At 37.1% G+C, this 11,442-nt stretch overlaps 1 protein-coding gene across 1 annotated transcript in view; it reads left to right on the forward strand.

Annotated features, from left to right (window-relative positions):
- dnah5l (dynein, axonemal, heavy chain 5 like) overlaps positions 1 to 11,143 on the forward strand; it is a 150,447-nt gene extending 139,304 nt beyond the window's left edge. Inside the window, exons 72-77 of the mRNA XM_088643938.1 lie at positions 495 to 842; positions 2,984 to 3,172; positions 4,831 to 4,963; positions 6,872 to 7,080; positions 8,259 to 8,480; positions 10,541 to 11,143. Coding sequence (XP_088500064.1) covers positions 495 to 842; positions 2,984 to 3,172; positions 4,831 to 4,963; positions 6,872 to 7,080; positions 8,259 to 8,480; positions 10,541 to 10,759 — 1,320 coding nt within the window. The 3' untranslated portion in view covers positions 10,760 to 11,143. The remainder of the gene's footprint in view (positions 1 to 494; positions 843 to 2,983; positions 3,173 to 4,830; positions 4,964 to 6,871; positions 7,081 to 8,258; positions 8,481 to 10,540) is intronic.
- Positions 11,144 to 11,442: the final 299 nt, after the last annotated feature.

The raw sequence follows: 11,442 nt of genomic DNA on the forward strand, positions 1-11,442 counted from the left end.
GTTCCAAAATCAAACCATTCCTGGAGTGACCTCTGAATCAGAAATCCAGGTGTACATGTTACTAAACACAGCTGGTACTGAAAACTGACGTTTTAAGAATACTGTGAGATATACTGTAGGACTCTGATTGTTTCAGCGTTCTGATCATATACCAAACCTGTGTCATGTTTGCCCTTTTCCTTTTTTTCCAGTTTTTAAAGCTACAGGAAGTTCATCACAGTGATTTGTTGTTGCCTCTCTTTTAAAACCAGTGAAGTCTTCAACATTTTTTTCTGTTTGAAACTTTGAAGCACACTCTCTAGTCTAAGTCAGCAAATCACTTTATCTTGTAATAACAGATTTATTTTTCACTTACTGTCACTATTTAGTAACAAATAGATGCTTTAGCTGCACTCACCAGCCTTTTATGAGTGGAGATTAATAACAGTATCTTTATTCAGGGAAGGATCACTGCCAGCCAACAAACTGTAAATAAAATATCTGTTACTTTGCAGGAGAGGCGCAAGTTTGGTCCCTTGGGCTGGAATATTCCCTATGAGTTCAATCAAGCTGACTTCACAGCCAGTGTGCAATTTGTCCAGAACCATCTGGATGATATGGACATCAAGCGGGGCGTTAACTGGAATTGCCTGCGCTACATGCTGGGAGAAGTGCAGTATGGGGGGCGAGTCACTGATGACATGGACAAGCATCTGCTCAACACCTTTGCACGGGTTTGGTTCGGGGAAAACATGTTTACCGACAAGTTTTGCTTCTACAAGGGTTATGTCATCCCCAAGGGTAAGACCGTGCAGGATTACCTTGTGCACATCGAGATGCTCCCTCTCGTTGACACTCCAGAGGTAAGCTGCTGATGGTCCTTTTTATGTGTACATCTCGCTTTGTGCAAGGGGGGTCTAAAATCAAATTCAATAATTTTATCATTAGGAACAAGTCAAGGTTTATTCCATGCTGAAAAGAGAAGAAAAGAAACGCAGTGTTTCAAGAAGGGATGACACCCGAAGAAGGCTCCACAGCCAAAACATAGTGTTTCTTTTCTTCTCTTTTCAGCATGGAAAAAACCTTTACTCATTCCTTTGCAGCCTACACATGCTGATGCAGCTACCTACTTGAATTATATAATTAGTGTCTTAGGAAGGCAAAATGGAGTTTGTTCTTTCACCTCACACACCATTATGTATGGGATGCTTAGATAGAAGAGGGTATGAAAGTGTTTACACAGCTGCAGTTTTATCTAGCTCAGAGCCAGCCTGATCTGAGGAGACCAGGTATCTGGCTGGAAAGTTCCAGAGGGCCAGCAGCTCACCTGACAATGGGGTATACAGCAAGAAATTGAAAAATAATATAGAGAAAAGATCATGAGAGAAACATAAAGCCTACTGTACAACCCAATAAAAGCCCCATTAAAGTTAATGGTTTTCTATTTGATTTAACTGAACTGAAATCTACTACTAAAGACTGATGGGCATTAAATGAAATTTAGGGAAGGGAGCTATTTTTTTCATATTGGTAATGTCTAAAGTTCTTTTTTTAACCTTCTAAGAAATTTCTTGTACTCGAGCAGATGTCAGGACTGATAGAATTAGAAAGGTTACAAAGAACAAGAGATTATTTGGCTACTTTTAGCATGTTTGTTATCTCACCCAGACATTTCTTAATGGACATCAGGTACCAGCTTCAATAACATGACCTAGTATCTTGTTCCAGACTCCCACAAACCCTTGAAATATTTTTTACTTTCTGCTTGTAGTTTTTTAATACATTCCACAAAGTTTCTACTCATGTCTTCAGGTTCATGTTTAAGAGCTCATTATGAAGAAATCCATTTAGCTTTCAGTGCCTTTGAGAATTCCCCTGTTCAGAACTACATAGATTTACTGTACCTTTATTTTTAACCTATCAAGTATGAGATTCGATAATATTTGTTGTGGTATTAAGATATTTACCTGATGTGAAAAAATCATATTTCTGGAAACATGCCTCAAGGAAATTTGTACATGAACCCCCCGCCCTTTAACAAAGAATCAAAGTCTTTATCCATACTTTTACAACAAACAAAAATAAAATACAAGGTAAACCTCTTCACATTACTTGTCTATGATTATAACAGGGAAACTAAGCTCCTTACCAGCTTCTGTTAAACCCAAGTTCTTTGCCAGGAGACCTTTTCCAAAAACCCACAATTAATTGTCCACACTCTTCAATCGATCACTTTTTCTCTTTTCCCATATTCCTCTGGTGCAATTGCATAACAGAGATTTTGCTGACAGAGAACGATAGACCGTCGAAAGCCTCAGCTTCCTGGTTTTAAAAGTCACTCGACCAATTGTATTCCATCAATATGTCAGGTGACTGAGGACAGCGGGTCTTTTCTCATTGCCTTCTAGGAATATAGTTCTGACAAGAATCTCCATCTTGTCTGAACCTACCATTTTTGCACACCAACCACATATTTTATTGATGGCACCCCTTACCTTTCTTTTCTTTTATTGATAGCACCCCTTCCTTTTCAATTTATTTACAATAAAAGTGCAAAATATACTTTAAAGCCTCATTTTGTTGATAATGTAATTTTTAAAGAATTTATCAGGTCTTAAATGCTCAAACTGAAAATCAAATATCAGTTAAAAGTATTTTATTTTATATTTGTGTTTTTGCATATGTATTTACAGTATATATTTATCACTTCTGCATTGTAGATCAGGGATTTACACTTCAGCTAGAAATGTTTTTGTTCTAGTTTATGATGCTTAATTAGCCAAATCATACTGTATACTCCATTAGTGCGTGTACTGTAAGCTGCTTGTGAAAAGATGTGAAGTATAATCTCTGACTCAACAAGATGTTCACTTTTTAAAGTCTTATAAGTATTGTAAGCAAATGCAGATCAGTTTTGAGGTCTGAGGATTTTATTTTATGTGTGTTGATGTTGTTTGCATAGATAAGAGAGTCCTGCTAAATTAATGCCCAATATGTTGGACAGGTGTTTGGTCTCCACTCCAATGCGGACATAACATATCAGACCAACATGGCAAACGAGACACTGAACACCATAGTGAACATCCAGCCCAAGGACAGTGGGGGTGGAGGCGGGGAGACTCGGGAGGCCACAGTACAGCGACTCGCTGACGAGATGCTGGAAAAACTTCCTCCTGACTACATCTCGCACGAGGTTAGGCTTCAGAATGATAAAATCTCAAGAGGACTCCTAACAGTGGATTGCACTGCCTGATAATCTGCCAATAGCTGTTTCAGAAAAGAAAGTTGTTTCACAGTTTTTATACTCTTTGTGGTAAGGGATGAAAAAGAAATAGTATGTAATATATTTGGTTTGGTGGAAAAAACATGATTAATCACTTCCTTAAATTAAGAACATTGATGCAGAACATGAGTGTAAAATGGTAGAGATTCCATTAAATGTTACTTAAAAGCATCAGCATTTATTTAGTCAAATTTGACTCTTTTTTCCTAAAGAAGCTCTAACCATACACAGAGGGTTTTCTCTGCTTACCACATGAAGAGTCTTTGCTCTCCTTGGTCTGAAGAAAATCAAATAAAACAGCTGTAGCCTTCTGTACGTTTATCTTTTTATTTTCTTTTTCTAAAATCTAAATTTGAGAAAGAAAAATGGCAGTAGCACAGCAATCATATTTTGCCAAGTCATAAAAAAACAAATCTTCCTTGTGATATTTTTCAGTTTAACTTCATTGTTCACTAAGTGCATCATTCACCAATGGTTCTTACATTTTGTCTGTCACTTACTGTATCTGCAATATGATATCCATTGTTACATGATATTGCTTTCTTTGTAGTTTGTAAATAATACATATGAAAATAAAGTCAAAGTTAGCAGTCACAGACAGCTGTTTCACACTTACAGTATTAGTGCTCATCAGAGTGACATACTGTAGCTGACTTTGACCAGCAACACAAACTTATTTATGTATCTTGGAATAAACAACTGTCCATGGCTACTAAGCCTGAATTAATATGCACAAAATATGGAATAATTCATTACATCTGTTTCTTCTATATCTTCTGTGCTAACAGAATTAAATTTATTTTACATTTCTAGAGATTATTGCACACTGGCGTATACTGTAGTAAAGTACACAATTATAAGAAGGGCTTAATTTTGGAAGTGAGATTAGTAGCAAATACATTTTTCTTAAAAGTTTCGTAATTGTTTTGTGAAGCTCACTTTCTCATATAAATTTGATTTGATTTTTTTTTAATTGAGTTCCAGCTTTCATAATGGATGATAGATTGAAAGCAGTGGTGCAAAACACAGTCCCAGCAGCTGCTGTGTCCTCAGGGTTTTAAACCATCTAAATTCTTAACTAAATTAATTGATAATGATCAGTTTAGTTGGACTGGTCTAACACATTTCAAAGGTGATGGCATTTTAAAGAGACCTACAATGTTTTATGGATTGAGGCACTGAAGGGCTGGAGACATGTAGAACTCATTAAATATAGGGAAGGAGAGAGGGTTTTCTGCTTTAGTGTTACCAGGCTGTGGAACTGTTTTTTTTTTCTTTAGAGACACTCCATCTTCGATTATTGAAGGCTGAAGACACACTTTAATAACGCAACAATTTAAAGACAAATTTTAACAATTTATTTTGTTTCTTGTTTTATTTGTCTGAACGATTGGAATTTGTACAATTTCTGATCTGTTTGCAAAAGGCACTTCAAGGGCGCTTCTGTGGTAGATGTTATGGAAATCATAGTATCCACATCAGCATTGCATGCTCTTTATTTCTTCTTGTGTCAAGAAGAATTTAGAAGAAAAGACCTTTTGTTCTGCTCCCCGTGTTTTGTACTTTAGGTGAAAGCACGCCTCCAGAAGATGGGCCTCTTTCAGCCGATGAACATCTTCTTGAGGCAAGAGATTGATCGCATGCAGCGCATCATCGGTAGAGTTCGCACCACTCTCACGGACCTCAAGCTGGCAATAGATGGTGAGGTTCGGAATCACTAAGGGGCTTGCAGATGCGATCCAGGCAAAGAAAGAGCCTTAAGCTGTGGATTTCACTGATATCTTTCTGAGTTCATCAGTGTACCCTGTTTTAACTTAATTTTGCAAACCACGTTTTCTAATCATGCAATTTACCACACAATTATTTTTTTTTCTAAAATGACATTGTCTAGTCATGCAGATTTCACATCCTCTTCCCTTTATATTTTATATACAGGTAAATGCTTGCCGCTTTTAGGCTACGATATTGTCTTCACCCAAGATAACAATGGCAATGAAATGTACTGTACTCTGTATTCTGTGTTAGGAAGTACTGTTTGATCATTAAATTAAGTCGTCATCATCATCATCATCGTTATTGTTGCTTTTGTTGTTGTTGTTTCCACTGGCAGGATCTGCTGTGTATGATCATTCTTCCTAATGCTGCTCACTGAAAGGGTAGAAATCACTAGTTCTAAGAAACATGTCAATGTTTAACTTTTGTACCAGTGGTTTTAACACCATAGCTATCTTCTTAAATCTGCTTAAATATCAAAGATGGATTACTTTTAATAACTATTGTATTGCTGGTGTACCAAATCAATAATGCTTCATATTTTTTAATATCTGTTGACTTCATCCTTTTTGTTGTTTTCTGTTTTGGGATAGACTTGAGTTGTGCTGTTGTATGGAAAAAGTCCTACAGATTACTAGAATTGTTTGTTTACTAATATTAATTATTTAAAATGCCCTAATTTATAATAAGTTAGATATGCAAGACCTACATTTTTAAATTTACATTTAAAATCCTATTCAGATACAAATGTTCTGCCCATTTAATTCTAATTATTTCCATAATCTTATATACTGTATAATAAAAGTCAGACTTATTAGTCTATAATTACTTGTTTCACTTTTGGTACACTTTATAGATGGGCACTGCATTAGCGATTTTTCAATTCATGGGTGTACGTGATAAAATGAGAGTTAAATTTCTTTAAATTGATCATTTTATGTGGATTCATTACTATAGATTGAACTAAACGGTGGATTTTACTACTATTATGTATGAAAGATAGTCATGAGAAATAGGCTGGGATTCCTGAAGGCTGAAATCTCACTAGGAAGAACAAAAAGAGTCAAAATCTAACAGGCTATTATACAGCATGTAGAGTATTTTAGTATGTTCTCTCCAAAAAGCACTTCTTTAAAATTAACAGCTTATGCTCATAACCCATAATATTTTAGATCTTCTAATGTCCCATAGACTTAGAGCTTTGAACAGTTAAAGGTTTGTCTCCAGTCAATCATAAAAGTGAAATAACTAGGATGATCAACACTGTACTGAAAAGCTCAAATATAAGGCTTCTAAACTCCTAGGTAGTTTGTTTATTATCTTACCACTATGTTGTAGCTATGTGGTGTCATAGCAATCTGTACTATTATTTGCCATCTGAAATACCATTGGCATTGCTCACTTAAGGTCTTGTTTCAATGCCTTTGCCAACTTGGCAGAAACCATCAAGAGAAAAATTGTGCCCTGAACATTAACGCTGTCCACTCAATTCAAGTCACAGTATAAACTCAAGCAAAAAATAAAGGAAACAGCTCATCCCTATCCAATATTTTAGGAAGGTATTACTTCTTATTGGTTGGTTGTTCATTATGTTGAATGCTAAAGGAACTGGTGTGCGTTTTGAATGTATTTTTTCTTATTCTTTACTTGTTGAAAGTTTCTTTCTTTTTGGTACAATTGGAAGGTATATTTCTATATTTCACCATAATCTGTATTTGTCAATGTATATTGCCAATTTGTAAGTGGCCATCCCACAATTATGACAATTTAACTTTAACAATAGAGTTAAAAGAGACTATATGCATGTCATTAGTAATTAATCGTTTGATGTTCTAGGTACTATTATAATGTCTGAGGATTTGAGAGATGCCCTGGACAACATGTATGATGCCCGAATCCCTAAACTATGGCAAAAGATTTCCTGGGAGTCAGCTACCCTGGGCTTCTGGTTCACCGAGCTCCTGGAGAGAAACCAGCAGTTCCATACATGGCTTTTTAATGGCCGGCCTAATCAGTTCTGGATGACAGGCTTCTTCAACCCTCAGGTATGAGGAAGAACAAAATGAATGATACATGAGTTTGTGCTCTTAACAGTTTAAAAGAATAAAGATGGGCCCAGATCTTGACGCCGTGCGTTTGCGGCATTGAGGACCAGGTACAGAAATGTAAATATATATGTCAACATTAGTAGCCAGCAGCCATATCACCCTGCAGCTCTAAACTGGCTACCCACTGAAGCTAAGCAGGTTTGAGCCTGGTTATTACCTTGATGGGAGACCTCCTGTGAAGCTATGGTTGCTGCTGGAAGTGGTGTTAGTGGGACCAGCGGGGGCACTCACCCTGTGGTCTGTGTGGGTCCTAATGCCCCGGTATAGTAGCAGGGACACTATACTGTAGTGAGCGCTGTCTTTCGGATGAGACGTTAAACCGAAGGTCCTGACTCTCAGTGGTCATTAAAAGATCCCCGGGCATTTCTCGATAAGAGTAGGGAGTTATCCCAATGTCCAGGCCAAATTTCTCCCCTCAGCCTTTACTGTGGCCTCCAAATTGTCCCCATGTATGATTGGCTTGCACTTGCCCTGTGATGGACTGACGCCCCATCCAGGGTGTACCCTGCCTTGCGCTCGTTGCTAGCCGGATAGGCTCCAGGTTCCCGCGACACCATATGGTATAAAGCGGTTTGGTAAAAGACATGACATGTCAACATTGATCTCTTTGTATTTATGCCTGTCTAATTTCCTATCTTTATGGCTTTGCAAATGTACAGTATGCAGTCCTACATTAATTGGCCAGATGTGTAGCCATTCATAGATTTAATGCAGCTGTACTGATAGTAAAAAGCTGTTTGTGGCAATTCTCTATTTCATGTTTCATCTGAAAAAGTTTTGTTCATTGAGCTTCTAGCTCAGGGTTATTTCCATTCTCCTTCCTGTCCACTCCATGGTACAATGGAATTACAAAAATCTTCTGCATTATTAGATAATTTACAGGATTAATATAACAATAACGGTTATGGCTGAAGTTTCATGTGAAGTAATATTATAGTATAAAATAATGAATGCAACATATTGGTTGCCCACTATTAATATTCAAAGCCACATTCATCAGAAAGTAAGCTGCTTAAGTGAAAAACGTGAAATACAACTCTATGTCCACTAAGTGTGCTGGTCATTTTCCTGTTTTCAGTTCTAATGTTTAACTCTTTGTACACACTCTTTTAAAGGGGTTCTTGACAGCAATGAGACAAGAAACAACACGAATGAATTTGTCCAAAGGCTGGGCCCTGGACAGTGTGATCTTGCACAATGATGTCACCAGGATGATGAAGGAGGATGTCACTGCTCCTCCGCCTGCCGACATTGGAGGAGTCTATATCTACGGGCTCTTCCTGGATGGAGCAGGATGGGACCGTCGCAACACGAAACTAATTGAGTCTTCCCCGAAGGTGAGTCTCTGCTACGAAAAACGGATCTCAGAATGTTTCTAAAAAAGTAGAGAAAGCTTGTCTTTCAAAAAAGGGAGCTGTTCATAGCTAAATTACATTTTAGGACAGGAAAACAGTGGGAATCTCATGGCTACAGACAACCCTGTGAGGGCTTTTTCTTTTCACAGAATCAAAAACCATTTTTGAAATACCATTTCCCTACAGAATGTGCTAGATTCTCATCTTGATCATGTTATACAAATGGGAAATTCTTATTTGTTACTCTTAAGGATTGTAAGATCCTTTCATCCTTATAAGGCTTTAGAATGGCTTGGGAAATGCATTTGACTATGAATCCTGAGATGCGGAGCTTGAGGTAGAAAGAGAGACATGACGTTGGGGATTTCTTCGGTTATAGAACCTTTTTCAGCATGTAAAATATATGCAAAGGTTTATTCCATGCTGAAAAGAGTAGAAAAGAAACACATTGTTTTGGCTGTGGAGCCTTCCTCAGGTGTGAGAATGTTCTCAAAGAAGGGTTTCTCAACATCTATTGCAGAAAGACATCTGAAACCAAAGTTACCCTGGAAATTAATAACAGTATCTTTATTCAAGGGAGGATCATTGCCAGCCAAAAAACTATAAATAAAATATCACCTGAAGAAGGCTCCACAGCCGAAACGTTGGGTTTCCTTTCTTCTCTTTTCAGCATGGAATAGACCTTTACTTGTTCCTTTGCAGCCTACGCATGCTGACACAGGTACCTACTTGAACTACTTCATGTAAAATACATGCTCAATTGGATTTCAAACTGGAGTTTTAACTGGCCAGTCTAAGAGTTTTACTACTCTTAGTTCTAGTACTCTTACTAGTTTTACTAGTTTTACTACTTTTTTTTTCTGATTCCTTGGTCCTTGTCCATTCATTCTGGGTCATTATCATACTGCATGGTATAGTGGCAATATGTATGGGAGGATTATTAATGCATACAGTAAGCAGACAAAATGTTTCTGTAAACAGATTTTTTTTTCTGTGGCTGCCATCATTATTTATATCATTAATAAAGATGAGTAAGCCAGTTCCAGAGGCAGACATGCATGCTTCGTCCATGATATTTCCTCAACTATACTTTGAAGATGAGGTGCTGTTCTGTGAAGTATTTTAGTTCCTTTCTCTTTCCACCCCTTAGCCTTTTCATTACTGAGCTAAAAGGTTTTAGCCTGTTCCAGAATTCTTCCGCTCCTCTAATTCTAAATTGGTTTTGTAATTCTGTTCTACTGCAAACTAAGAATTTTAATACCATTATCCCAGTACTAAATAATTTCACTGACACTTGTTTTAGGGCTTTCTTTGACAGCTCTGGTTAACACCTGCACCTGATGATGAAAACAGTCTTGACCAACCCAGTCTTAGCTGATTAGTAATATTCCAAATTGCTGATTTTGGTATGCCTAATTTCTGTGCTGTTTAAGATTTCTTTACTGAACTTTTCTTTAACAGAAATCTTTTATTTACATTTTATCTTTGACATCATAATCCAATTAAAACCAATGGATAGGATGTTCACTGCTCCATTATGAGTGTCTAACAACAAGCAGTGTACTCAGTTTGATTTGTGAGACAACCACCTGACAATTTCTTGTGGTGTGCTTATCTTGTTTCCTACCATCCAGGTATTGTCCATGCACATGGCATGTGTAAACTGAGACATAGTCCTGACTTTGATCCAAGCAAAGCAGGCTGAGATAAAAATATTTCCTGGCATTTTCTAGAGAGTTACTTTGCAGAACATTTTATTGTCAGTAACTCAAACAACACCACGCTAAACGTTTAAAGCAGGAACAATTTGGTATAATAAATAAAACATAAATAAAATAATAAGAGATAAAATATTAGCATTGGAGTCAATAATGGTATATGGCTGCATACTGTACATGGCTTGGGCCACTACTTGACATCCTGCAGGATGTACAGTAAGATCTAATTCAGCACCGTGAAGCACAGGGGGTCCTTTAAAACTCTGTGTGGCATATGGCTGCTGTGCTGAAGTACACTGTTAATCCTCAATTTTGGTTTTGTAGGTCCTTTTTACTCCTCTGCCAGTGGTCCATGTTTACGCCATCAGCACCTCATCCCCCCCAGACCCAAAGAGACAGACGGGGAGCATGTACTCATGTCCAGTGTACAAGAAGCCACGCAGGACTGATCTAACCTACATCTTCTCTCTGTACCTGAAAACAACACAGGTTCCAGACCACTGGACACTGCGGGGGGTAGCCTTGCTTTGTGACTCGAAATAAGATATCACCCCAAACCTCCACTATTGCCCAGACCTACACTGCTGACAGAAGCATTTTTATAACTACTTACTCTCTTACCCTCCCTTCTGCAGAAGCACATTTATAGCTACTTACTCTCTGGTCCTAATGACCATTGACATGAATATATTTTATTCATGTACAGATACCAAAAACATTGTATTTGGTAGTGTAAATACATCTTCTAGTATTGCTTTGTGGAAAAATACTGTATTACTTTCCCTTGATATTAAGGTTGTAATTTAATGTTTGCTTATATACTTAAGATAATATTAAATGTGAAGCTGTAAGAAGTTAGCATTACGCCAATTAATGGAAATTTAGTTGCACTTATCAACTGTAATACCTACAACAGAGTGTCCAAATGGTATTATTATATACATTTATACATTTAATAACTTATTTGTTATTGGAAATTTTCATTTTATTGTGTTTCATTCATTAAAAAGTTCACAGGTACAGTATGAAACATGCTTGTTATTTGTCAGCAGCAACCAAGCACTTGTTCAGGTTACTATGTTATAAAGTACTCTAAAGATAAGTACAGTACTGAAGTAAAGTTATAAAGTGTGCTAAAACTTAAGTTTTAAATAGTGGTATCATGTATCATGTCTGATATCTGGTTCAGAAGGATGTAGAAATTGCCTCAGTCTGCGAGTCACACT

This window comes from Lepisosteus platostomus, chromosome 8 (assembly GCF_059453375.1).
Source record: "Lepisosteus platostomus isolate fLepPlt1 chromosome 8, fLepPlt1.hap1, whole genome shotgun sequence".
In the NCBI taxonomy this organism is placed as follows: Eukaryota; Metazoa; Chordata; class Actinopteri; order Semionotiformes; family Lepisosteidae; genus Lepisosteus; species Lepisosteus platostomus.